At 34.9% G+C, this 26,767-nt stretch overlaps 1 protein-coding gene across 5 annotated transcripts in view; it reads left to right on the top strand.

The window, feature by feature from the left end:
- Positions 1–26,767, top strand: part of CDIN1 (CDAN1 interacting nuclease 1) — a 123,593-nt gene that overhangs the window by 6,080 nt on the left and 90,746 nt on the right. For all 5 annotated transcript variants that reach the window (XR_015288616.1, XR_015288614.1, XR_015288615.1 and 2 more), the window contains exons 2-4: positions 20,063–20,108; positions 20,964–21,028; positions 24,237–24,297. Coding sequence is in view for 2 of the 5 variants with exons in the window: in XM_086895329.1 (XP_086751455.1) it covers positions 20,063–20,108; positions 20,964–21,028; positions 24,237–24,297 (172 nt within the window). In the remaining 3 variants the exon portion in view is untranslated. The remainder of the gene's footprint in view (positions 1–20,062; positions 20,109–20,963; positions 21,029–24,236; positions 24,298–26,767) is intronic.

Genomic DNA, 26,767 nt, shown 5'->3' with positions numbered 1-26,767 from the left:
AGCATCTCAGCAAGAGTTTAGTTTTTAAAAAAATGTATCTGCACAGTAATGTGTTACAATGTAAGTTGGGAAAAAAAATAAATCTGTTAATTATTTGCTCAATTTTATCACTTTCTCTGTAGTGGTTCATATTGAAACAAAGGCTCTAAAAAGTTTAAATTTATGGTATGAATGTTATTTCTTTTACCAGCAGCTTAAGACTGAGGAAGCATTTTTGCTTCCTCTTTTCCAGTGTCATTGTTGCCTCTGGTTTTGTGTTTTAGAGTTGGGGGTGGATAGGCCTTTCATTTTCTTCTTGAAGCCAACTTTATTTACAAGGCAAATAAGCAATATATTGCTTCTTTGTGAATAATTTTATTCTGCTTTCATGCAGTTGCTTAGATTTTCAAGCAATACTGATGAGCCCATGATGGTTGTGAGAAACAGGAGGGTGGAACTGATTTTCTCTTTCATCACCCTTTTTTCTTTTTTCTTTCCAATTCTGTGTTCTGGTGTCTGGAGCCTGCAGATTGAGTTGAGGTGGAAGGTTTGCTTTTGGAGCTGCTGTTACCCAGGAAGGCAGACTGGCAGGGAGGCTCGTGAGCAGAGGGTAGATAGCTGCCTCCATGGCTTGCAGAGTTCGAGGCTCTGAACTTGGGCACGGGATTATTAGACAGGTTGTATTTATGAGCAGGCAGCCTACTGATGTGTGACACTTCAGTTGCACTCTTCTGCCTAGAAAGGTTCTTGTCTTAGCAAACCCAACATTATTCTTACAACTTCTGTTGCTCTCCCTGCTCTTCTAAATCATTGATTAATTATTTTGAAAAGCAGAAGAACTAGGCTGTTTTTCATTACTCTGCAAACACTGATCTAGCAAATCTCATTTAGAAAGTTACCTTTGTGCCTACAATTGCTAGAAACTTATTCTGAAAAAAAAAGTTTAAAGGCACATTCTAAATTCCCTTTTTCTATATTCTCAGTATTTAACAAGGACATAAATTCATGCTCTGCCTATATAAACAATCTCATCATGTGGCAAATGCTTTGTACCACTGTACTGTATTTAAATGGTCTGGAGGATTTAATGTATCAATGGAACAGTAGAATTTTCAAAGTCTTGTACTTTCTTCTTTTATATTAGATTTCAGAGTAAACAAAGTTTGACACAGAGTTTGTTTTAGTCTATGTAAAAAAAGCCTAATATAATTTAAAATGTTAGGTTCTTGAAGCTGCAGTAAACCTCACAGGTAAACAGATTGATAATAAGAGATGAGAAAGAAGTCTTGGCTTATCAATTGAAAAGAGAATTAACAAGTTTTAAGAAGTGACCCGCAATAAAATGTAGCATATTTTAAATAATCCTAGAAGGAAATAAAAATTAGCTGTGCAAAGTAATTATGTGAAGAACTGACAATATTCTTGTTATTTGAACCCTTGGTAGAAAATCTACTCTATCACAGCTTTGAGAGGCTGAACCTGTTGAAAAGGGCGGTTCCTCTTTTCACTTAATATCAGTGAACAAGCGTTAAAGAACTTGTAATTGGTTGGATTTGGTATGACTAGCTAACAAACTGTTTGCTGAAATAGGAGGGATAACAATCCTCTTCTGTAATGTGAAGTATTGTGTGAAAGAAATCAGCAATATCAGTGTATAACTCAGAAAAACTTTATCTCTTTAATTATTCATTAAATTAAACAGAAGATACTGACCTAAAAGTTAAGGCAGTTGGAGGTTTCAGAGTAGAATTGAAAATATAGTTTTGCTTATATTTGTGGTTTTCCCAACACCAACAGATAGGATTTAGGCAGAAAACTTCGACTAGCACATGTAAATACTCGATTTTCAGGACATGGATGCTTTCTTTTGTTTGGAGAGATAGAAGGGTTCTTTCAAGTTTGCATATTACCTACTAATAGAAAAGCAGGTGTAATACATAAGTGTGTGTCAGCATGAAAGTTAATTTTGAAGGAGGTCCATCATAGTTTCTTGTCACATTTTTTATAGGTGTAACCATTTTCTTCGTTACATACACTCCCACATTGTTGTCCATCCTAGCAAAATACAAACCTATTTTAAGAATTAGTCTTGAAATTTTGTTTGAAATACACAATGAACATTAAAGTTTTATTTTCTGAATTCTTGAGTACTGATAAATCTCTTCTCTCTTATTTTTTCCTCTTACAGTTTGTGAAGTGCTACCATATGGGAGTACAGTTCTTTTCATAAAAAAAAAAAAATTACACAGGGCAGGACTTATTACACTTGTGAAATTCGTTTTGGCTGAGTAAAGGAAAACCTTTTTTGGCCTTGAGGAATTTATACAAACCACTTAGAAGCCAGTCCTATATCCTTTGAAGATTTGATGGTGAAATACAATGATTGGAGAGAGCCTTTTAAAGCAGATGTGGAAATTAGTTCCCTGTAATTTGAAAATGCATTCTGAGTCTTTCGGAGCTGTGTGTTAAGTACTGTGTTTAATTCAGAAGAAAAGAAATAGAAAGAGAGAGGGAAAAAAAAAAAAGCAGAAAAAATGCAGAGAAAAGAGAAAACAATAGGAAGAAAAGAGAATATAGACAAGATGAAAACGAGATAAAATGCAAGAGAAAAAGAAATAAAATGGAGAAAAAAGAGGGAAAAAAACCAGAAAAAGAGCAGAAGAAGATTAAAAAAGGGAAAGGGAAAAAAAAAAGAAAATCCTTTCATGTGTAAAAGCAGGGAGAATTGTCTTTGTCACCATGTACACTACTGTATTGCTTTGTGAGGTTTAATTTGGTTGTACTTTCTGACACTTCTCAAATTCCATGGATGTGATAATCCCAGTAGGATAAGAATATAAGTCTTGTGGCATAGTCTTTTTCTAGTATTTCATTCTAAAGCAAGCTTGGTGTCATCAGACAGACCAACAGATGTCTGTAGATTTAAGGGCAAGATTATGGGGGTTGTTAAGGAAGGATGAAGTGGAAGTTTTAACACTGACCATATGTGCTTTTTAATTGACTTGTGGATTTTAGGATACCATTATATTCATGTTGCTTGTATTTAAGGAATATTGTGATAGAAATGGTAATTCTTGATTGTATTTTAGAAACAGCTCCATAATGTATCATTCTTCTGAAGCCTGCAAACAAATCTGCGTTCAAGTTTTATGAGCGTTGGGGATTTGCTACATCAGAATGGAAAATATTTTATTCATGCGTTGTTTTTTGGACAATCATATTCTGGGCTATATTACAATGGCACGATAAATTGCTGAATACACTGTCTACTGAATATGACCTCACCATGAAAAATTTGATGCATTAGAGTAGGAAAGGTTGGAATATATCAACCTTAGCTGACAAGGGACTTTGAATTTTGACCTAACACAGATGACCTTTGTGTGCAATAAAAGTGAGTTTAATCTCCAGGTCAAGGTTGAGGTGAACGGTAGGGCAATGTGGATTGGTTTGTACTGGCTATGTCTGGATCACACCTAGCAAGCAAAGAAATCCAAGGTCTTTGCACTTCAGAGTAACCAAATGCTTGTTTACCTAAACTTTACTCATATCTGTTATACCGCCTTTAAAAACTTGTGATGCTGTAGACAGCTAACTCGTCAACAGCTGTGGACTATTTCATTTGAGGCTCAGTGTTTCAGAATAAGAGGCATGAGCTATGTATATTCTGCTCCTATAGATCGCTGAATAGGTAAATAAAATTTCTCCTCTAGCATATAGAAGAAAGACTGTTCATGATATTGCCTTGCTATGAAAAGGCTGAAATCTAGAAGCTTTGTTTCTTTGACAGCTAGCCTGTCTTTTGAACATTGGAAGTTTATTCCTAAGTGTCTTATGCTTTTAAGAGGAATATAATTAAGAGAGTTCTGATACGTTTCACTAGGCAAATACAAAGAAAACAGGTCCTTTTGAGCACTCCATTGCTGTAAAAGGTATTTGATCAAAAAAGCTAAGTTACAAAATGGTTTGAGGGTTGTCTAGGTTACATAATAAAGACATATAGATGAATTTAAATAAAATATTGTCACATTTATAGTACTCACAAACAAAATCCATCTTCTTAACTGGTTCGTGTTTAAGAGTGCTATTTCACTGATGTACCAAAGGTACATTTGCTGAATACTTTACACATGGAAGAGTGGTAGCAGTGGTGCTGTTGGAAGGAGAGTTCTCTTTAAATCAGCCAGGGGGGGAAAAAAAAAAGTTTGAGACTAATGGAAAGAACCTCTACTCCTTTAATAGAGCCTGCAAAATATATTCTCCAGGACTGATCAGCTCTGAAGGCTCTAGAGGTTTGATGATTGGAATGGCAGGAAATCACGCTTTCAGGACATAACGAATTGACTAGGCCATCCATCATTTGTTAGCATGCGCTGAAACACTGGGTTTGTGTGCAGAGGTCTGTGATTTAGTAAATACTTGGGAGATGAATAGAGCTTACACACAAGGGAAGATATTGCTGTCCTTCAGCAGCCTTAGACACAGATCCCTGCTGAGAAGGCCGTCTGACAGCAGCTCATCAGTAACTGGCCTGTCACAGTCAGTGATGCCCACCAGCCATCCCCAGTATATTAAATGCATTTTTAATATCTGCTTCAGTAGATTTAATGAAGAAAATTTAGTTTCCATACTCTGATCACTGCTTTCTCAAGTGTTATAAAGCATTGAGTGAAGCGCTTCCAAGAAAGGAACTGTGCTGATAACAAGAGGAGTTCACTGAAAATCAGAATGAAACAGGGGTGTTATTTTTCCAAATAGTTTCCATAAAGCAAAACAAAAATGTCTGGAAAAAGCAGTGATGATCTTAGAAACAATTGACCCTCCTGCAGAGGGACCTTATGCAGCAAGCTGTACAGCAGCAGAGATGCAGGGCTGGGAAAGGTGTTTGCACAGTGGTTCTGTTTAGTGTGGCGGAGCTTGCCAAAAGGCAAAATTGCATTTCTTACGCTCTCATGTGTCAGTACCAGAATCAGATAATCATTCTATCTGGCTTTTAGGGTCCAGAGAGGTGGCTGTGAATGGAAGGAGTGGAATAGATCAAATTTTTAATTGCTAGCATAGATTTTGTTTCTGTTTTGGCATTTTTGCAAGTGATGCTTTTGGTGAAAATAATTGTAACATTATATGGTATTATATAAACTGATACAAGAAACAAATAATAAGACATGATAGAAAATAAAATTGCCATTTTTATAACTTGGCAGACTCATTGAGAGTTATTCAGTATTAAAACTCTGTATGTAAGGACTGTACAGAATTATTTTTTAAATTAATGGCAAATCTTATAATCTTTTGTTGTCCATACATAGAGATAAACTTCATAGTTATTTTATTTTTCTTCCAACTTTCAGGGAAAAACTTCTGTTTACATTAAAGCAAATAAGTTGATTTTCATATTCTAATGAAATTCACTGCTTATGATATTTACTTCAGGACAGCAAGACACACAACTTGATTTTGTTGCATACATTTATTTGAAACATTGACTTCTTGAGCTTTTTCTCTCTCAGGAATCCATTCTGTATTCACAGAAGAGAAAGCAAGTCCTGAATGAGACCTATAAATTTGGTTCTTGTATGTGTCAAAACAGTAATGTATAAAATGCATATTATTATAAAAATTTAAGAAGTGTCCTAAATGCTTAGATTTTTATAACGCACAACATATTAAATAATACATTTTCTTGTTAGCATCTGTTTGCTGTCATTGTTGGCAGGACCTATGATTTATTACTTAAATTAATGACTACAACCATTTTGGTGCTGATATATGCCCCTTATGGCTTATAGCATCACTTTAAAAAACAGCATATACGCTTCTATAAGAGTAATTTTTTAATTGTTCATCTTTTAAGTTCCTGGTGAAAGTATTATAATTATCTTTATTTGCAATGTGAAACTTTCAGAAGCTTGAATTACACTCTAAACTGAGTGAAATAATGCTAAGGATTAATTTCTGTAAGAAAATGCAACACAAGAACTGATCCTAATAAAATTGCCTTCTAAGACAAGCCTGATTGAGTACTGTTACCAAGAAAAACAATAGAAGAATTGAAAGAAGAATGGAAAGATAATGCTCTGCGTTCTGATCAGGTGATGGTTAAAAGCCTTGTTCATGTATTTGTTTAACTAATTGGTACCATACAAGTAGATTTCATTCTCCCTTAGGCGTACTCTGTCGTTAGTTTTCAGCTTGGATCTCATGAAGTCCTTGTTGTTCATGGACTTCAAATTAGGAATTCAAAGTAAATGAACTTCTTGTCAAAAGTCTTAAATTTGCCAAACAGGAACTGTTTGCCTGTTGTGGGAAAAACATTACAGTTTGTGAACAACTTAGGAAAAAAACTTCTGTTTGTAAGCAACTGAAGCATTTTTACATATCTTATGTTTTATTTTGGTACAACCTTTTTTAAAAATTCTTCTGTCCATAACATTTTGTGAAATTATTTGATACGAGAGGGAGATACTGTCCCTTCCACTGCATGCACCAGGATATCCAGTAGCCTGATTGATAGTGACAGTCTCATTTCTTTGTACCAGAGAGTTGTTGAACTTCACTATCTTGCTTTATCCTTTTCATCTGAATAGAATGTTAAGTGTTGCAGTCTATCCAAAAGTGGAAAAAGGCTTCAGATCAGGATGTAGTGCTGAAGAGGAATTTATTGTTTGGGTGATTGTCCTCTATTTGCGTATCTGTATTCAGGCCTTCAAAGTCTTGGAAGCATTTGATGACCTGGTTTCTCATACACCTCCAAAATCTTCAACACTGAACAAAAATGTCCTCAGACATCATAAGATATTTTCTTTCACAGAAAGCAAAACATTATCAAATATTCCTTTGAACAAGACCCATGTGATAGCAGAGGAATTGTCTTATGCAATGCAGCATGTCTGAAACCAGGCAACATAGAAACTGTGACCAGAATGGAGGTAATACTCCTGTGACTGAATTACTATAAAGGGTCCTTTGGAGTTCCCTATTGTTAATTGAAGACACAGACAACAATAAAGACATCATGTATCTCTGTTTCTATTTATGGTTGGCTGGGAGATGGCAGAACTTCTTATCAGTCCTCTGTTGATACTGGTAACATCCAGTTCTTTATTGCATCTCTTCTGTGGAATACAGATGCTCATTTGCACACTATAACTTGTGGAGAGTACAGTAACTAATAGGCAGAGTGTGTATGTTCCTATATATGAAATGGCTATTGAACATTAGCCATTTCTGGCATCAATATAAAATGCATGTTGTAAATGTAGCTCTTCTTCAGTTTTCAACACAGCTGAGCAGTATGTCCTCCTAAACAAGTGCGTTTTCTTGGGGTACGCAAAATACTAAAAGAGGAAAAAAAAACTTGAAAGCTAGATCTCTGGTTCTTACAGAGCTTAAGAAGGAAGATCTGTTTTGACCAGTTGGCAGGGAACTCCCAATAAGCCAAGGAAGTTCCAGTCCATATGGAGTTCAGTGACCTAACTGAAATGAGTGATCTAACACAGGAATATGCTTTTCTTTATCCTTTTATTAGGAACAGGAGACTATAATTGCTGACCAAAAAGAGTAAGTTGGGCTACATTTTTATCTCATTTGTATTGTGTTCCTTTGGCATCAGTGGTCTGAGAAAGAAAGGAGAATGGTCCTTTATGGAATAATGCATAGTTTCAGTGTAAATATTTTTCTAGCCATATCTGTCTGCTTGATATGTCATCTAAGTGCTGAACATTTTTTTCCAAACAAATTCCATTGGTTGCCCAACAACTATTATTCACAAGCTTCCTGCTTACTCTTTTTGTTTTAATTTACTATTTAGACACAGACCTCGACAGTGACAGACGATCATTCTTACACATTGTTATTTTTTGTGGTTTCAAGGTTTCTGGATAGACAATTTTGTCCATTTATCTGCAATAGATGCCAGTCATTCTAACATTTTAAATCACAGTAATTTAAAGATAATATTCAAATGTTTCAGCTACTGTGTAAAAATGAATATATTTTTATGTAGACAGATTTAGGGAGGTCAGCATGTATCACATATTACTTGTTTGTGTTAGTTTATTTTGTAATTCTTAGCTGTTTAATTTCTTTTTCAAGGATATCTCTCAGTGGAACTTTGCATTAGTGGATCATGATGTTTACTGAAATAACCAGTTGAAATTATTAAAATATGCAGTGGAAAGCAGCATGCTTATTTTAATGTGCTTCTGAATATTAAATGCAAGCAAAATGTTATATAGACATGAAGCTAATTGTTATAGTATATGAAGCAAAAGCTGTGTAAACCCTAACCTCGTAATTTTGCAAGTTCTACTTTATCATGTAGCTGTAAAAGGCAATCAAAATAAATCACAGAAGATGAAGAAATATCTTCTAGGGCTTTCTGTATGCTTTCAGAAGTGGCGCTTGATCCATGAAATTTTAGTAAGCATATTAAATAATACAATATGATGTGCAACGTGTCAGGTCTGATAAATTATTTTGTATAGGACATTTATACAACATATGGTGAGCTGCTATGTGAACAGCTTAATGACTAAATTATGTTAATCTTTCTTGCCATATTTACTTTTCATTTAAGAAAAGGCATTTTCAAATTTTTATTTTACTTTTTTGATCATGTGTAGCTATAAGAAAGGTGTAGGTCATCTCTGAGAAGCCGTGACAGTGATCCAAGGTTCCTCAGCTGTGCAGTGTACATAACACAGATGTTGGGAGAGTCATCTGTCAGCTATGCCTCTCCTATGGAGTTAAAGTTCTAGGGGGAAAAGAATTCGACACAGTGCTGTCACTGTTACATTTTCACAATAGAAGAGCATGCAAATAGTCAACCTCCTGCTTAGCAGTAGTGCCCTGTCTAATGTCTGTGCTGGTTAGAATAAAAAAATAGTGGGTGCATCTAGGGCTCATAGATCTGACAAAGGTCATGCTATGCTGGGCATTTGAATTGGAAATTGTCTGGACTTAGATTTTATAAAGCTCCCACTGTTGTCGGGGAAAATTTCAGCAGGGTTTTGTCCCTAGAGAGGCCTCTTAGGCCCTTTTCTGTCCTATGAATGAATTTAGATGTGAGGGTTTCTCTTGCCTTAAAACTGTTAAGTTCATTTTGCATACATCCCTAGAGAGAAAAACTGGCAGATGCTTTTGTCTTGGAAGTGTTTAAAAGAAAACTGCAGAACAGGAACAAGGGAGAGAAGGGGCCCTGCGTGGAGTCCCAGAACATTTTGGAAATGGCCAATATGCAGTTTTCATCAGTACTAAGGCGGGGCGCAATATGGTGCCTGTAGCTCACTAGGGAATATGAATGTTGATTAAGCATACTCCCAGGCTTTGAAATCCTGAAAGCAGTGTCAGAATAATGGATGTTGAGCAAATGTCAAGCATTTGTTAATTTCTCTGTTATTTGGAGTTTATCTACCATGATCAATCAAATAAACTAGTGCTTCTCTGTTGTGGCATGTGTCATTGATATGGTGATTAGGAGGATAGAGAGGCCTTCTGCCTTTTTTTTTTTTTTTTTAAATCCAGGTAACAGATTACACATGAACAGCCATAACTTTAGGTTAAATATTTCTTTGCAATTGGTTTAGTGGAAAGAGGTGCATTAACAAAATACTTTGGGGGTACAGAGAGACAAAAGTATTTACATATCTGCTGTGAATTCATGCCATGTTTTCCCCTCTTGGCCTTAAAATTTTACTGTCATGAGGAAGGAGAAGTTACTTCTAAATAAAAGTTGATAGAGGGATCTTTTACTTATTGTTAGAAAGTTTGAAAACAAAGGATATCCACCCCAAAGTACTAATTTATGGCTTAACTCCCTTCTTCACTCTAAATCTTTTGGTTTCTAAAAACTAGAAACTTGGTCTCAACATCCTCTTATTGGTACCCTTTGGTTAAAAGTAGAGATCTCTTTTATGAGAATATACACTCTTATAAGATATGACATGTATAACATGTATATGTAAATTGTTAGTTACTCACTAATGTGCAGACATGTAAACATTCCAGTTGAGAATATTTCGTTCTCTCAATTTTCACTATTTTCTGAAGTTCTAATTCTGGTACTTTGCCACTCTTAGAAATTTGGTAACGTATGAAGACCTGATATTTAAATGTGAAGAAAAATGAAGATTAATCTGAAAGAGAAGGTGGCTCTATGGCCTTTGCTGCTTTATTGTAGTATATTAAAACTCAAAATATGAGAAGATAGGGCTGCGTATTTTGTGTGAGGCATTTTTGAAAGCTGCCTGAAGGATTTTATCAGGAAATTTTCAGTGACTTCCAGTGAATCAACACTGGAACACTCTTCTCATTTATTTATTTTTTTTTTATTTTTTTTTTACTTTAGTCCTTATGGACTTAATATAAAGATGATAATTTTTGATTTTATTATGTTTTTTATAAGTCACAAACATTTAAGAATTACCAGTGAGTCATGCCATACTACTTGATGCATGCTGAGATCAGCTTATTTTAACAGAGAACTAATGCTGGTTCTTCCATGGCTCCCACATTTATTTATCAAAGCCTCTAGGCTCATTCTAACAAAACTGGTGAAATTTTGGTGCTTAGTGAAGGTGATAATGTGTAGTCAGTCTTATTGACTGTTCATATCATAAATGATTCTGTTCCATTAGTGTTCATTAGATTCTGTTTCATGAAGAGTTTTGGAAAGACAGCCTTCCCTGCTGTGGCACTGTGGGAAACAAAGCTTATAGTCACTGTATGTATTTTCAGGGCAGTATAAGGAACACCAGAAAAATCATCCAGAGAGGGGAGCGAGGGAAAGGAAAAGCCTGTTGATAGGAGTGGGAAGGGTTAGAGAAGTTTTAGGATACAGTAATGTAATGTTGTGATCAGCTCTTGTGATGTTCCCTTCATATTGCCTGCCAGTTTTAGATAGAAAGCTTTTTTTAAAAGAGTGCTGGAAGAACACTAGTAAAAAGAAATAGCTGGCTTTCCTTCTTGTGCATTTCTGCAATCTTTTAAAGGGGAAGTAAGTAGTGGCATTAAATGACTTTATTCCCTCTATGACATAATAAGCTATATCCCTGGGGCTGAAAATAGGCTTTGTAAATATCTGCATGCATGGTACAACAACTTAGATATACAAGACAAAATACTGCACTGTTGAGTAGGTAGACAAGAATTATTATCCTTTTTTTCCCTTTTGTTTTGTTCAATAATTACAAATAGCTTAACATTTTTATTTTTTTTTTTAATTATATGCATTGTCTAGGGCTCCAAAATCACAAGGGAGCTACCTATAAATGGATTAATCTCTTGCCTTGAATCTGCATCATAACCAAAATGGGAGTTTGCTAAAAACTATCATGTCTATATCATCCATGTTTAATTCTTGAAATTTATCCTGAATGTATTTTTGAGATTATATCCTGGATGGGGAAGGTCAATAAGATCCTGACTTCTTTAAGGAATTAACAGTTTTGATTTGGTAACTGGACACTTTTTTGACTTAAGTTGTTCACTTTTTACCCTGGAGGAACCTATGCAACAGTGTGTGTGCTTGACATGTGATGCATGCAAATGCTAAATACAGTAGCAGCATGAGGCAAGTGTCATTAACAGTAATTTATGTAATGAAAGCCACCTGGCTGTCTTTGTAATTAATTGCTTGTAAATAATAAATTTTGAATGTAGTTTATAGTTTTCTAAATTTGATTATATATTTTTAGGAGCAAATTGTTTAAGGGTGTTTAGGGATTTATTTAGTTCAACACGATATGCTTTTTACATGCAAGTTAATTTTTTAATATAAGATGAACAATCTAATGAGCTCTGAATTGCAATTCATTTTTAAAAATAATTTTCTAAACTTAAACACCTAATTTGTACAGGACAATGTAGTTTTGTTGAAAAAAAGAGCTATAAAGTAGAATTATTTTCCCCTTTGTCCAGTAAGTAAATTTGAGATTGAAGCCTGAAAAACTTCCCTTAACTTCTCCTGATTTATTTCTTTTCCTGGGCATAAGAGGAAGTAGCACGATAGACTAATCCAAACAATATGAGGGGATGAACATGAAATAAATATTTTGAATATTGCTTTCCAGTAATAACCTACTGAGTATATTTTCAATGTGTGGACCTTGGCCCTATCAGTAGGGCAGATGTGAAAGGAGAAGGATAAACCCCTGGTTTAAATTGTATCTTCCTTGCCATAACTGCATGTTGAGGTCCATTGCTGTTGCACCCTAGGAACATCCTTCTTCACACAACCAACATCACATAAGGAACACTTTAGTGTATTTTTATCTAATGGTTCAACATTTAGATTGTGCTACTAAGATAAAGATGTCAAATTTGCAAACATGTTTGTGGTACAGTCTTAACTGAAGTAAATTGAAATAAAGTGTGGATAATTGTACAGTTGAATGCAAATGAGGAGTTCACAGTTGTTTTGCCTTTTTCCTTCATCTCTGGTATGCTGCTTGGAACGTTCACTGATACTTTCCTGGATATTAAGAAAATTTTCTTCTTGCTAAGTAACTTGGAGTCATTGAAATCAAGGACATAGAAAATCATCTACTTTTGCTAGTCTCAAGCATTGTGGTTTTTTATTTAATTTTCTCAAAAAATTTAATGGTAGAGTTAAAAGCAGAATTCTTGAGTATACTAGGAAATGGAGATGTGGTGGACTATACTGAAATTATCAAGGTATATGTGGAAACAAACCCTCTTTGACTCCTATCAGATTCTTTTGTCAGTGGATTCTCTGACTAGATACTTAAAGGGGACCAGACAAGTTCTGCTGTCTGTCATGTGAGGACATTCAATAGTCATTGAAGCCTGATGTCAGAATATTTGGGAGTTTTAATTTCACGTTTTAGCTCTGACAATGTATTTCTTAAGCCCTTATTGTGAATATATATTGTCATGTATTACATCTGATAATATTTTCCAGTTTGAAAACTCGACCTTACAAAACAGTTTTATATTTTAATGGAAGAGACTTGAAATGTATGTGAAATAATATTTACTTATAGATGTCTCTGGGTGGGTTTGGCATTGGAATAGGTTCCAAACATTCATGCAATAAGCACTGTTTAATTCCAGAAAAAAATTATATCATAACAATATCTTAGGCAAATTGCTGTCTATTTCTACTAATTGCTTACTAAGATTATAAGACTGAAAAACTAGTTCCTTTTGGTTTGGGCCTGCTATTCTTCTATTGCTGCTATTGCTGTGACTTTTAACATGTTATGTATTTATCCACTGTTAAAGTATGATGCTATTCTTCTTATCATAGCCATATATATGTGAATGGAAAACCTGCATTTTTGTTCTTCTCTTTTCAGGTTGGGAGATTATTCATAAATACTTTGTAATCATTTGAATATGGTGTATTTTTTGTTGCACTTATATTATTGCTGTTGGAAGTCAGGTTTTTGTGGTGTGGGTGAAAGAAGGTGTAATTTATCTCTGCAAAGAGCTAGCATTATATTGGGATCATTGCTTGCATTGGTTATTTGTACTTCTGCAAATTTTTTTTTCACATCTGATACAGATTGTTCATAGTCTGCAGTTGTTTTAAAACATATTGCTTGTTACAAGAGACACCAAAAAATTAGGTGTCTACAGGAGGAATTGGTGCTCTGTTCTTAAAGAAACTTCTAAGTCTTCCTAAATGAAAAATCAAACAGTATCTAATACTGGCAATTTTCCTCTGTCTGCTGCTAGAACTTATTGGCCAACTAGGTCAGACATTATTAAAGTTCAAGTGGCCCACTGGGAAAAGTAATGGCCTTACGCTACTATGAATTTTAAATGCTGCCATTTCTATGTATTGCACCATCATCTGTTCTCTCACATCGCTAAATTGTATAGAAGTTGTGGGACCAACCAGTGTCAAGGTCATGGAAGTGATGACTCTTCTCAAGTAGCCTTTGCTGAGCTTGATACTCGTAACCCTGGCTATAGGCAGCAAAGTTGTATGCACGTGCCTGTATTTAACCTTTTTATTATCACTAAATAGTGCAAGCCTGCAATGCAGGATATCTTTCTCCTCAGAATCTTTACTTTGGGTTTTATTTTTGGTCCAGCCAAAGATATGAAATTGACTTCGAGGCAAAGGCAATTTTTAGGGATCTGTATTTAAGTCCTTTGAGTTGTGCTGTTGTGCAGGTTACTCAACTGGATATCAGAGAATTTTTAAATTTATTAATGCTATTGTTCTTCAGATGAATTTCATCTTGATTTTAAATGTAATCCTACTGAGTCTGAATTGAGAGTATCATCACCTACTCCTTGTTATATATATTTATGTGTGTATATATATACACACACAGCATAACAATAGCAATATCCACTTTTTGAGAATTTTCATTCAGAAAAGTTACCACAATCATACTAAACTATAAGAATGATTATAGTGCAGGAGGCTACAATGAAGAAGGATTAAAGCTGTAACTATTCTAGAGGTCAGCGTGCCTTCTTTGTTCTATGTTCTTCAGTGCTTGGATGCATATAAGCCTAACAGTTCCCAAGCTTTGGGTAGGCCTTTGGTATTCCTGAGCCTTCCTGGATTCTCTTGTGGAATCATTCAGACTGCTAAGAAGCCTTTTTGTTGTCTGGACAATCCTGACACGTGGAAGAAATTCTGAGAATCCACTAGTTGTCACCTCCTCTCAGGTAGGAAGTTGACCATCAGACTGGCATTGGGCCAGTTACAGTAGTAGCTGTGGTGCTTGCTGCACACATCCTGCAGTTCTGGGAAGCCACTTAGGCTGTATGCAATGCTGCTAGATCTATTTGAAATCCATTACTGACAGAATTTTTACAAATGAGAGTGGACTGGTTAGCATGTGATAAGCAGTATAAACATTGCTTCCTTTAGGAGTCCCTGTTCCAAATCATTTGCAGTACGGAAGACAAGAATTCTGCTGTTTGGATTTCTTTCATGTCTTTAATAATGTAACAGGAAAAATACATTTTAGACACATGCTCTGAAACTTCAGGCTAGATGGGAGGAGAATTCTCCTTTCACCACTAGTCTTTTAAATTTGTTGGATTTATATCTTTCTTTCCTCACTTAGATTTTAAATCTGGCATGGCAGCACCATACAGGTCTAGCCCTATTACTTTTATTTCAATGCTGAATATTGTATTAGTAAAAGTCTTTTTAAACTTACTATACATGGAAAGGGGAAGTTTTTTTCGAGTTAAAAAAAGAGAGACTCTTGCTATCTATTTCAGAACACATCATGAAAGATATGAGTAGTGTGCATACTCACTAGAGACTGTGGAGGGAAAGAATTAATTTTCCCCCCTACCTAAATTCCTGGCTAAGTGGCAGTGTAGGTTCTTCAGAGAGGTTTGACACTGCAGCTTTGGGATTTCACATGACAGCTTCTGAATTTTGGAAACACAGCTCCTGCCCCTACACTCAGTTTTTTAACCAATATATTTATCATTTTAAGAAGGTGGAATATTCCATTTTGTGAAATGGAAACAATGAAGCTGTTCTGTTTATATATAACATATTTGTCTTATGGACTATGCTTTCCCTCTGCTTGTGAATACTTCTGGATTAAATACTACAGTTCATATTTTCTCTTGATTTTTTTGTTTGTTTGTTTGTTTTTATTTTTACAAATCGTTCTACTCTTCCTTTATTCCATCGTAAAATACATTAAATGTAGAACTCATTTTTTATTCTTTCTACTTTAGGCAGAAAGTGTAGAGTTAAAAATGAGGGAAAGGAAACTCATTCGAAAACATGAAACAAGTGGAAATTTGGTTTGCACCTACAACTCTTTTTTCACTAATCTCAGAAAATAAGGTAAAAAACCTGCAAGTTTTATCTTATCTGTAAAGAATTCATTATTTGCAAAGGCTGGTAATATATTTGCATAACATTTGTTATGCTTGGATTCTCTCCTGGTGAGGCTGAAGCAAGTAAAAAATATTAAGTTGGGCAGCACTTAAAATCTTGGTTGCATCTGCAATTTCGTTTTGTTGAGGTGATGATCTGGTACAATTAAATTGCTTTCATCATTACTAGCTGCTTTTTAGCTAAAGTTTTGTATCTCTAGCTACAAAGCACTAAACTGCTTATATGCAGTAGTAACTTACGTGTTACTACTTTACATATGAATACTCCTTCCAAACCAGAACATTTCTGAAACACTGTCCAGGGATTATAGCATTCCTCATCTACCAAATTCTGAGATTCATTAGAATCAAATGGTCTAAATTTTATTTGTACATAGTAATTGACCAAAGGGCATACTCTATTCCCAGTGCCAAACTTGCCATTTTCTTTCTAGCTTGACTGAAATCTAAGTTCTTAGAGATAATTTCTCTTATCCCTTTTTCTGGACTGACTTGGACATCCCATTCTAAATGTTTGATTTGTATATAAGGAGTAACTTTCATAACTGTAATAGTTGGGGGTTTTTTGTGGCAAGGAAATTTTTATACCTTTATATCACTTGGAACCTAGAAATTACACTTCATTTTACAAAAAAAAAAGTAATTTTGTCTTTAAAAAATGGTCATTTTTAGCCAACTTTAGATTTCACAGTTTTCTGCTCAAATCCACTTACGAATTGACAAGAGCACAAAATACACCAGGCATTCAGATGGAAGTATGCCACTGACATCAACACAGAGTAACAAAAGGTAAATTGGTGTCATTGTGGATGCCAGTATACAAGAAAAAGAGGACATCTAAAGGGCAAGACTGGATGCTTTGAACAGAGCTGTGGGAGTTAGATTCATCACTATCTGGAATTGCAGAAGAAAATATTTCTGTGAAAGTTGTTACTACAGAACTTAAGAGAAAAGTTTGTTTATTTCTCTGGACAATATACTTAGTTACAATAGGGGTAGCAAGTTAATTTATTAAATGTTTAAATGGGAGAATTAAGTATGACTTCTGGGTTTTTTATTTGTTTGAGAAAATTAGCAATTATGTACCTTGGCTCTACAGTTGTTTCTCTACAAAAGTGTCTGCTTGTCACAAACATCTATATTCCTAGTCTTCAAGTATGCCATGAGGCTTACTATATAGTTTTTTTCCATGAAAGGCAATAACGTAATACTCAAATGTTATTTGAATAAAAACCACTTTCAGTCTTAGGTTTGTTTTCCTGGATAGCTCAGCGATAAATGCAAAAATTGCATTTTTTGCTTTGAAATCTTGTACAGAAGTATCAGAGGATGGATGGAGCCTTGGGAATTTAGCTGTTCCTGTAGAACTAATGGTAACTTCTATGGTAGTATTCCTGCTGTCAGTATCAGCAGTTGTGATCATGATGTTTTGTTATTCAAATTCATGTTCATGAATTTCCTCTCCAAGTACATAGTACTGGCTTTTTCAGTGCTTTTTGAAACCATGGTGTTTCAGTTTTCACTCAATGGGATCTTGCAATAGATGCTCCATCTGTGTTTTGAGGAGCTACTTCATTTGCCAGGAAATTGTCGCAATGAAATTGTAGCGAGGAAACACTGAGTGGCAGGTGAGTGGTTTTAGAGTTTAAGACCAGAACTATATTAACCAAAAGAAACATAGAAGTAGCCCTGTGAAGGTATAAATCCACTTCTCCTGGAGAAGGGGAAAGATCATCCAGCAGTAAGGCTTGAAATTCTTTGAATGGTGTTATTGAAATAATTCCCTTTGCCTCAGCAGTAGTTTCTATACTGCAATCCAGTATATACAATTTGCAGTGTTATTGGAATGTTTTTTTTTCAGTATTCATGCTAAGTCCTAAATTATCTGAACAGTTGGAAGCATAGGAGAGGAGTGTTGAACTAAATTGAAGCAGAAGGTCAAAATCCAAGGACACTAAGGGAACAAATAAAATGGACGAGAATAAGAGAAACATTTAGTTTTGGAAAGACCTTGAAGGCCATCAAGTCCAACCATTAACCTGGCATTTCCAAGACTGCCGTTAAAGGTGGAGTGTAAAGGGAAGGAGGGATAATGGTCTTAGGTTTTTTTTATATGTCAGTGTCAGTGTATAATAGGATAGTGGTAGTGTAAGTACAGTTATCATACCAGGAATGACCTAAAACCACAAAAATTGCTACATCAGTGGAGGAGAACTCAAACCAGAAATCTAGGCAAATGCTGTCCTGATCTGTTTTGGGCTTTTCCCCACATCTATCTCTAAATTCAGTTCTACCATTATGACCATGTAAATCTACATGGTAATAATAGTTATGTGGTGAGCCATTAGGGGGCCATATGTATCCAACTTATTTATAGCCTGCAGGTTTGATTTTTTTTAAAAAAAATCAACTTGAGATATCTTAGCTTTCTGTATGTGTATAGCCTGTGTAAGTACATAACCTTAATCTTTCCTTTGTTCACCTTCTAGTGATTACATGTGCAAGTTGCAGGTTGTCATAATTGGATTGTGCCCCTTTTGGAAAGGCTTTGTGGTATGTAACTCCTGGCCTCTGTGTCACATGTATATTTAAATAAATATTTATTATTTAAATACTGTTTATTTAAACAGAAGCTTTAATAAAATTTTTAATTCTTTACTGTATTGTACTTACTTTCTCTGTAATCCATTAATTTAATAAATCTATATTTTAGTCAGTTTCTGTTGCTCTCATTTTTCTACAGTTTTAACATTCAGTCTCTGTGAATACTCAGGGTGAACAATCCCACGTGTAAAATACCAAAGATCAAGGCTCAGCTTACTGCTGTCACGCAGATGTTGCACTGGGCAGACAAGCCCAAAATACAGAGTTATGGCAAAAAGCCTGGAAGCACAGCTATGGATAAGACATACTTGTATTTCTTTATACAGCACCACATTAATCTGGTCACTTTATTCCTGATTCTTCAGCTGCTTGGTTTGGAGATAACTTTATACTATGCTGCATATACATACTGTCTGTTTAACTCTGATCCAACCATTTAGTTGTTTTGTGCCTTAGTGTTCCCTCTTGAAAGTGGGAGTAGGACTTCCCTATCTTAAATTAGTATTTCTGAAGTGTGACAGTTGGAAGGAGAAGGGTCACTTATGTATGGAGAGAACATGTACTTTTAATGTAATTATGATATGATACAGGTGTTAAATTCACATACAAGAAGTCTGACAGAAGAGTGACACTTTAGACATTGTAGAATCTTTGAACTACCTATGCTGTGCCATAGTAGGTAAGTTCATGAAAGGAAAAAAATGTTAATTATTCATAATGCTTTGCTGTACCATAAAACTCGATTTATTGAGACTATAATTTGTTCAAGTTGCATGTAGTAGAAAAATATATCAGGAGTAATTAGTAGTGTTCAGGATGTGATGAGGTAGATATATCCACAGAGGACAATTGAAAACAGTAGCAGTGTGGTATTGATTGCCTTTCAGAGGAAAAAAAATCTTGTCTCATTTCTAAATGTTAACAATTCAGAGAGAAAAATTCCCACTTGGGAAGAATGCTTTCCAGGTTGCTTCATTGCCAGGTGTTTGACATTGAGTGGAGCCTTAGATGAATGAAGCTTATGGCAGCTTTTGGAAATGACCGACTCCGGGGAATCTTGGCTTCCTGCTGTGAAAGTTTCCATTTTCAAAGCACATCAGTTTCAGTGGGAATGTTCCACTGGTCCCATATGCTACTTCTGACAGAGGGGAAGTTTTTAACCTGAATATGAGACAGCTACTGAAGAAGTTCCCTTGCTGCTAACAAAATGAATTTCAATATGTTGCCAATGAATAAGCGGCATGTTCCCAACTGCTGAAGGAATTTAACTCCATCAATTATTAATGACAATTTTGCTTTAATTTCCTTTTTTACCCTGTTAGCTTTTAGCTCCACTACTTGCTCCTGGTAGGACTTTTGGGTTCTGAAGTTGAATCACCCAAACGATATGCTAGTTTGATTTGAAATTCTTGCTGTACTTTCCTCCCCTCCCTCATACGCTCTCTCCTTGACCTAGCAGCAGGAAGCCTTTGTCTGAGGTGTTCATCTGGAACAACTTTTCCACACTTGTTTTCATGTTCTGTTAGATTACAGGGCAGCAGGCCTACCTTTGAAGCTCCCTTCTCTTTTGTTTCTTTGCAGTGCACTCCAGTAATTAACTTTGTCCTTCTTTTATTTGTTCCAGTCAATCGCAGTCCACTCTGCTGAGCATCTTCTCCCAGGAGTACCAGGTTAGAAGTTTTCTCCTTTGTGAGGGTTGACAGGTGCCTAATTGAATGATGAATGTCCCTTTATTTCTTTGTAATTGAACTGCCAGCTTTCTGATTGGTTTGGAGGATGTTCCTTTTTCCACATCAAGCACCGCCTGAGTCTCAGTGGATGGCTGCCAAGCCTACCCATCCATCTGTCTAATAACATCTAGCCTTTGCTTATTTGGTGGACCTGTAATAAATTATGCTAAACCATTATTATTCTGACAATAATAATTTCCCTGTGTTGCGTGGTTCCATGTGCTAAATGTTTGCTGACTTGCACTGTCAGTGCTGCTTTCCATTGCTGACAGAGATGATGATAAATGACCATTGCCGGAGTGGCAGAAGGCAAGAGAGGCAGAAAATGGAGTCATTTATCATGAGATGACAGGTGTCAGTCAAGTGGCAAGTCTCTATGGAATTACTTTTTGTAGTTTTTCAAATAAGTTGTTTTTAAGCAATGTTCTTCCTGGTTAAAAATGCCAATTGAATTGTAAAACTAGAGTGCACCAGACTTAGATGGAATTGAATTGAGGGAAAATTAATACAAAGGTTGAAAGAGAGTACAAGTTTTTCTTTGCCCTCAGCAGCCTTCAGTAAACTTATTTAGATTCAATTATTGTGACCTTACTGGCTTTTACATATGGTACATTGCAGTACAGTCTGAAGAAGTTCAATTCAATAGGTAGATTGAATGTCATTTCTGTATGGAATCTAAAAACATGGTTCACATCTATCAAAGTATAGCCAAGGATCACATGTTTGCGTAGTCATGATTTCTGTGTTTTGATCTATGACACATTTGTAAAAGTCCTTGTTTTTTCATTTTTCTAGAAACAAATCAAAAGAACACATGCCAAGCATCATACTGCTGAAGCTATCGAAACTTACTACCAAAGGTATGACCTCCCCACCCCAATTAATATTCCCATCATAGCTACTGGTTTTTATGGCATTCGTGAGTTAGTTAGCTGATGAAGCTAATTTTATATAATAATAAATTAATAATTTGGGAATACAGAATGGTCCAGCTAAAAAATGTTTTTCACTGGAAATACAGAAAATTTTCAGGATTTGGTCATTCTGATTAAGAAAGATTTTACTTCCATGGCTCTAAGTCGGGATAAGCAAATATTTTCTCACTGAATGTGGTGGCATTTATTATGTATTGCCTATAGTTTGCAATTTTTAGGATTTCTGTGTCAAGACTGATTTTGATGACTTCCTTACAGCAAGAGAGCTTGTTCTGTTACAGTTGCTTGTTTAAAACAACATTTGTGTTACATTACAAAAAGTTACATATTCATGTATTGCCAGTTAAAGCACTAATTTTTAGATCACTCCTGTTTTATCAACAGAAGTGTCAGAAATAGTTTTTAAGGGAGGATGAAAACCTTTATGTCATTTTACAATTGTTTGCATCTTAAGCTAATAAACTGTGCTTGCTATTCCGTATAGTTTTTCTGTTAGTTCTATAGGCTTTACTAAAAATATTCCAGTGACATAATTGGGGCATAGTGATAACAGGTAAAGATATGCAATTAAAATATTACTTTGTAGACTGACATATCTGAAGAGCATGCATGGCAAGTGAATTCATACTTGTGATGTATGATATTCGTGCTTAATACTAATCTGTATGAATCAAGAAAATCAACAAAGAGCCTTCATTTGTAAACAATTAAATGTGCTTCTGCCAGAGTCATGTATTTAAAACTTAACCACAACCTGATTATATCAGACACTGGTTTAGAATATCTAGTGTGAAGTGTACTAGTTTAGGTGTTTGTTTTTGTTTTTTTATTATTTGTATTGTTCTGTAAAATTTGTACTAGATCACATAACACTTTTCTTAGGGTTGATTCTTGTTTAGGAAGAATATTGGCTTAAAATTTTGTTGTGATAATAACGTGCATATACAGTACTACTTTTAATTATTTTTCACTAGCACAGTTTCAGTGAAGTGGCCTGTGGTAATTGTAACTGCTGTGTAAGTAAGCCTTTTCTTTGAGTATGTGTAAATCACTAGTTCCAGCCTGAAATTTCAACCTGAAACATGGGACAAAATTTTGTTTTATGCAAAGCAGCAGTTGTATGGGTGTCAGTAGGGTTGTAGGTATGATTAAGTTTGTCTCACATCAGGTAGGAGGATTTGGTCTCCTGTCTTCTTCTGTAGTCTGAAGTATGATAGCAGTACATAACTAATGCATTATGTATGAAGCTGTGTGATAGTGGTAGGGAAAATCATTCTTTATGCTATTTCTGAGTATGTCATTTTGCAAGTGTATTAACATGGCTGAGTAAAATGCACATGTTTTAAAATCAGAGATGTTCTGGTCAATAGTTAAAAATCTCATTTCAGTCCTATTTTAATAGATTTACTGTGTAGTATGTTTAGGAGGCTACAGAAGCAGACAACTTGAGTTAGAAGCCACTTTGAAATACTTCAGGCATAAATATGACAAACATGTCTTCTCCTCTGCTGTTCCGTAGCATCCACTTTACCGCTGTAAGCCCCAGCGTGGGTGCTATGCTTCTTAGTATTTCTGGCGACATACAAGCAGATAATTGTGCTGTCATTGCTTTCTTGGGTCAGAAACTACCAGGTTTTGAAGGTAGACATTTCCAGTGGTGCCTGTTAGGAGCAAGTAAAATAGTTAAATAGAGTAGTTTATTCTGCTTGGTTGAGACTTACTAGTCTGAAACTTAGGAAAACACAAAGTACAAGGAGGAACAACAAGTTTTCAGAACAGTATTGCCATCAGCATATGAGACCTGTTAGTCTGTAATGGAGTTGCCAGAAGCATTAGAAATATCTGACAGAAATTTACTTCATTGTCACTGTAGTGTTGCTGTTCGATCATCTAGATGCATGTTTGAGAACATTAACCTCAAGTACATTTTCCTGGTTGTGTGTTTTGTGTATGATCCCTCATTTTCTTCTGTCGTAAATTTTCAATGTTTAAAGATACATGAGGCATCTTGTTTTGTGGGGCTTTTTTTATGTGGAACTATAATAGGTTACAGCAAAAAGCTTTTTTTATTTTATTTCCTTAATTCATTAAGCTTCAACATAACCTGTAAGCAAAAAGCCTTCTCTCTAATCTTATGTGAAGGGGTTCTATAAAGGTGTGCCACCCATTCCACAGAAAGGTAAAATGATAAAGAATTTTCATGTCTGTAACTAATGAGCAGAAGAGTGTCTTCTGATGGATAGATAATGATAGAGCTGGAAAGGCTGTGGCCTTCTAATGATGTCAGTAATGATGTGCTAGGCGAATACAGATAGGATAAACGAGCAGGTTCAAATGTTGGTAACTATTGTTCTTTTCCACGTGGCTGCAAAGCACATAGTGGCTTCCAATATCATAGCTCCTTTCCCATCAGCTTCTGAACACAGGTTTCAGGCTTTATCAAAATGTAAATATCAAGCAGTGCAAGTGACAGAAGTGAGAAAAGCGACATTGTGTGAAACGATGGTCAGAAACATCATTGTGTAATACCCTCAACCAGAAACATGAAGCCTTTGCCACCGATAGGATAATGGCTTTCTATCAGCCTTTATTGAATCCTAAATATATCTTGTTTTTTCTTTAGAATATTAATTGTTAGACTGATTTCACTAAAGTAAGCCTTTAGTATTTAAAGTACTGCCCAGTTGATAAAATCTGCAATAAATTTGAGAATTTATGTTTTTGTGCATAGTAGTGAATTGAGTAAGATATACAGTGCACCTTCATAGCTGAAGGTCATGTGGAACCAAAAATCTTTACTGGGAATAATAGAGGTTTATTCATCTGTGATGTATCTTTAAGAAGTACAGTTATAATTTATTTGTGTGTCATTAAGCCACACTTTTTAAATTTCTTGATATATTGGGTTTTTTACCAGTGACTTCATTGAGATGGATATATTTTGCAGATGAATAGAACAGGAGACAGCCCTGGAGAATTAGTGATTGCTTAAAATACTTCTTAAAAGATTTTCCATTAAATACTTTGTAATGGGGTATTTTCCCCTAAATGAAAAAGATTCACAAGGGATGCTGACATGTATAAACTGGCCTTTTCTTGCCACTGCAAAATTACCTGCCTTTGTCTTGTCTAGGTACCTGAATGGGGTGATGAAAAATGCAGTTGCCCCAGTATTACTGGACCTGGCCAATGAGGTAATCATCTTTCTTTTTTCTTTAATCTTCTAGTGTAAAACCTGAGGGGCATATCTATAGTGACTTCAGTGAGAAATGTAATTAACCTAAAAAAAATGGTTTCAAGGCACATTAGACATTTAAAATGGTTCCCCAGTCTGTTAGTACTTAAAATAATTAGACAAAAAGCCACATTTATTAATAAATCAGTTCATGTAATTAGTCTTTTAACTTCAAGGCGAATGTGTAGGATACCCTGAATTTGTATTTTGCTGAAAATTCCAGACAGACTGCAGGTTTATATGTTATCACATGTTTATCATATGTTTAATGCATAAACTTACTGAAAATTCTCACATTGATTAAATGGAGTTGTATCAGTTTGATTCCTTGCTTTTAATAACAAAACCCATGTAAGTTATTACTATTTTTTAGTAATAGGAAGGCTTAAAACAGATCGTTTTCCTGCCTCCATTTATTTCTGTTCATATGGATAAGAGGATGGCTAATTAAAACCGCTTAAGATAAAGCACTTAAGCAGAAAAAATTCCTTAGTGTATGAAAAGTTGTGTACGGATGCCATTAAAGTCTTGACAAATTTATTGATGCTGTTTATTAACTAGAACATGAATTTGCCTTGTTACACAAGGTGTTATTTATATTAAAAACTGCTATCTTAGCACTAGCTTAAAGAAGAGGTAAAAAGTTTGAATGAGTGGCAAGCAGTTTCATAGAAAAAAAAATTGATGAAATACCTGGTTTTTAAACTCTAAAATATTTATTTATTGTAATAGTAACAGTACAATAGCTGATACTCCCTGGAACTGCTTATGCAATCCTCAAAGGGATAGAATGAAATGTATGCTGTTTTGTGTTGCATTTTAATAGAAAATATAAGAAGGAGGCAGAAAATGAGTGTTTGCATTAAAAATGATATGGCACTGTGAACATTAAGTGTAGCAATAGCAGCAAGTTCTACGTGTTACATTAGTAAAAAAGAGTGTTTTTTTCTCTCATGTACATTGGTGCAGCCAGCAAATGAGTGATTACCTATCAATTACTGGAAGGTTTTAATGGTCTGTGAAGTGTCTGTGTAACCTGACTGTACAGTTAGCATAGAATAAAGGATTTATTTCATATTAGTAGTAATGTGTAGCTTCTTACCATCTCTGGAAAAGACAAGTCTTGATGTACTGAGAATAGAATGTACTTTACATAAATAAGTACAATCTTATTAAGAATTTAGGTAAACATCCCAATGGATGATATATTGTACCCATATTATACAGGAACTGTCATAAAAATATTTCAAGCACAGGGTAATATATCTGTTACTGGTTCTTTGTATATTTTTCCCATTGATTTAGAGATGATGCATATAATTTCTGACTCCAGTGAGCATATCTTTGTTTATATTTCACTAATGCATTTTTGCAATTCAGATCAAAGATATCTGTAGTTCAGAAATAAATAAAAATTAAATCTAAGAGAAATGGGGGATACATAAAGAATTTACCTGCTTCTGGTTTTGTAGTAGCAGGTATATCAGAAAGGCAATGCATTTTGTGACTGCCACCTAATGCATTAGGGAAACGTGGCAATAACCAGCACCAGATTACTGCTTCCAAACAATCAAGCTGCCATTTTTATATGATAGTTAATATTTAAATGACATACTCTTGCATCTGCTGACAATTGATGTAATGGTAATACTTTATGAGTCAATATATATTTAATCAGTGGAAACTGTAAAAATTGATGAGAAATATATAACATAGCTGTATTACAGTGTGTAGCAGCTCTGTTAAATAGGAAAAGCTCCATATTGTTATCTTTTGGGGAAATTTTTGAGGGTTTATAAAACTACTTATAATTCTTTTTTTTTAAGTGAAATTATTTGCCAGCTGTTCATATTGTATGTATAGTACAAAAAGACTAAAATAAATCACATTTTTGTTAGAAACAATAAAATTAGTCACTGTTCTCTTCATACAAATATTTTCAAGTGAGATTTGAAGCACTATGAATTTTACTTACATGCTAAATTCTGACATGAAGCATGATGGCCCTATTTCAAAGAAAGATGGACACATGATTAATATGAAAATTAGGGCGATGCAAGTACCTGAACTAATAAGGTAGTCCTTATTCAGGCTGGACTACCTTCAGTAATTTCACCATTTTTCATGTGTCAGCTCTGATGTGGGTTACTGGGAATAAGCAGCTCCATGGAAAGCATTTCTCTCTAGTTGGGGAATTTAAGGCCATCCAAGTATATACATATTTGGAAAAATATGTATGCATGAATGGAGTAATGTTTTTTTGTGTAGTTACTAAATCAGGATAAAGTTTTTGCACTAATAGTGAACTTGAAAAGATGTCAAGAAAAATTCACTGTGACAATGTGTGACAAAGGTTTACTCATAGTTAAAATTCTGATTCACTAAAGCAGTATTTTAATGGTATCTAAAAAGCTATTGTAATTTCAAGA

Source organism: Cyanistes caeruleus, chromosome 6 (assembly GCF_971803275.1).
Source record: "Cyanistes caeruleus chromosome 6, bCyaCae1.hap1.1, whole genome shotgun sequence".
Classification (NCBI taxonomy): Eukaryota; Metazoa; Chordata; class Aves; order Passeriformes; family Paridae; genus Cyanistes; species Cyanistes caeruleus.
Note: the sequence above shows the minus strand (reverse complement) of the source record. Positions and strands in the feature narration are given on the sequence as shown.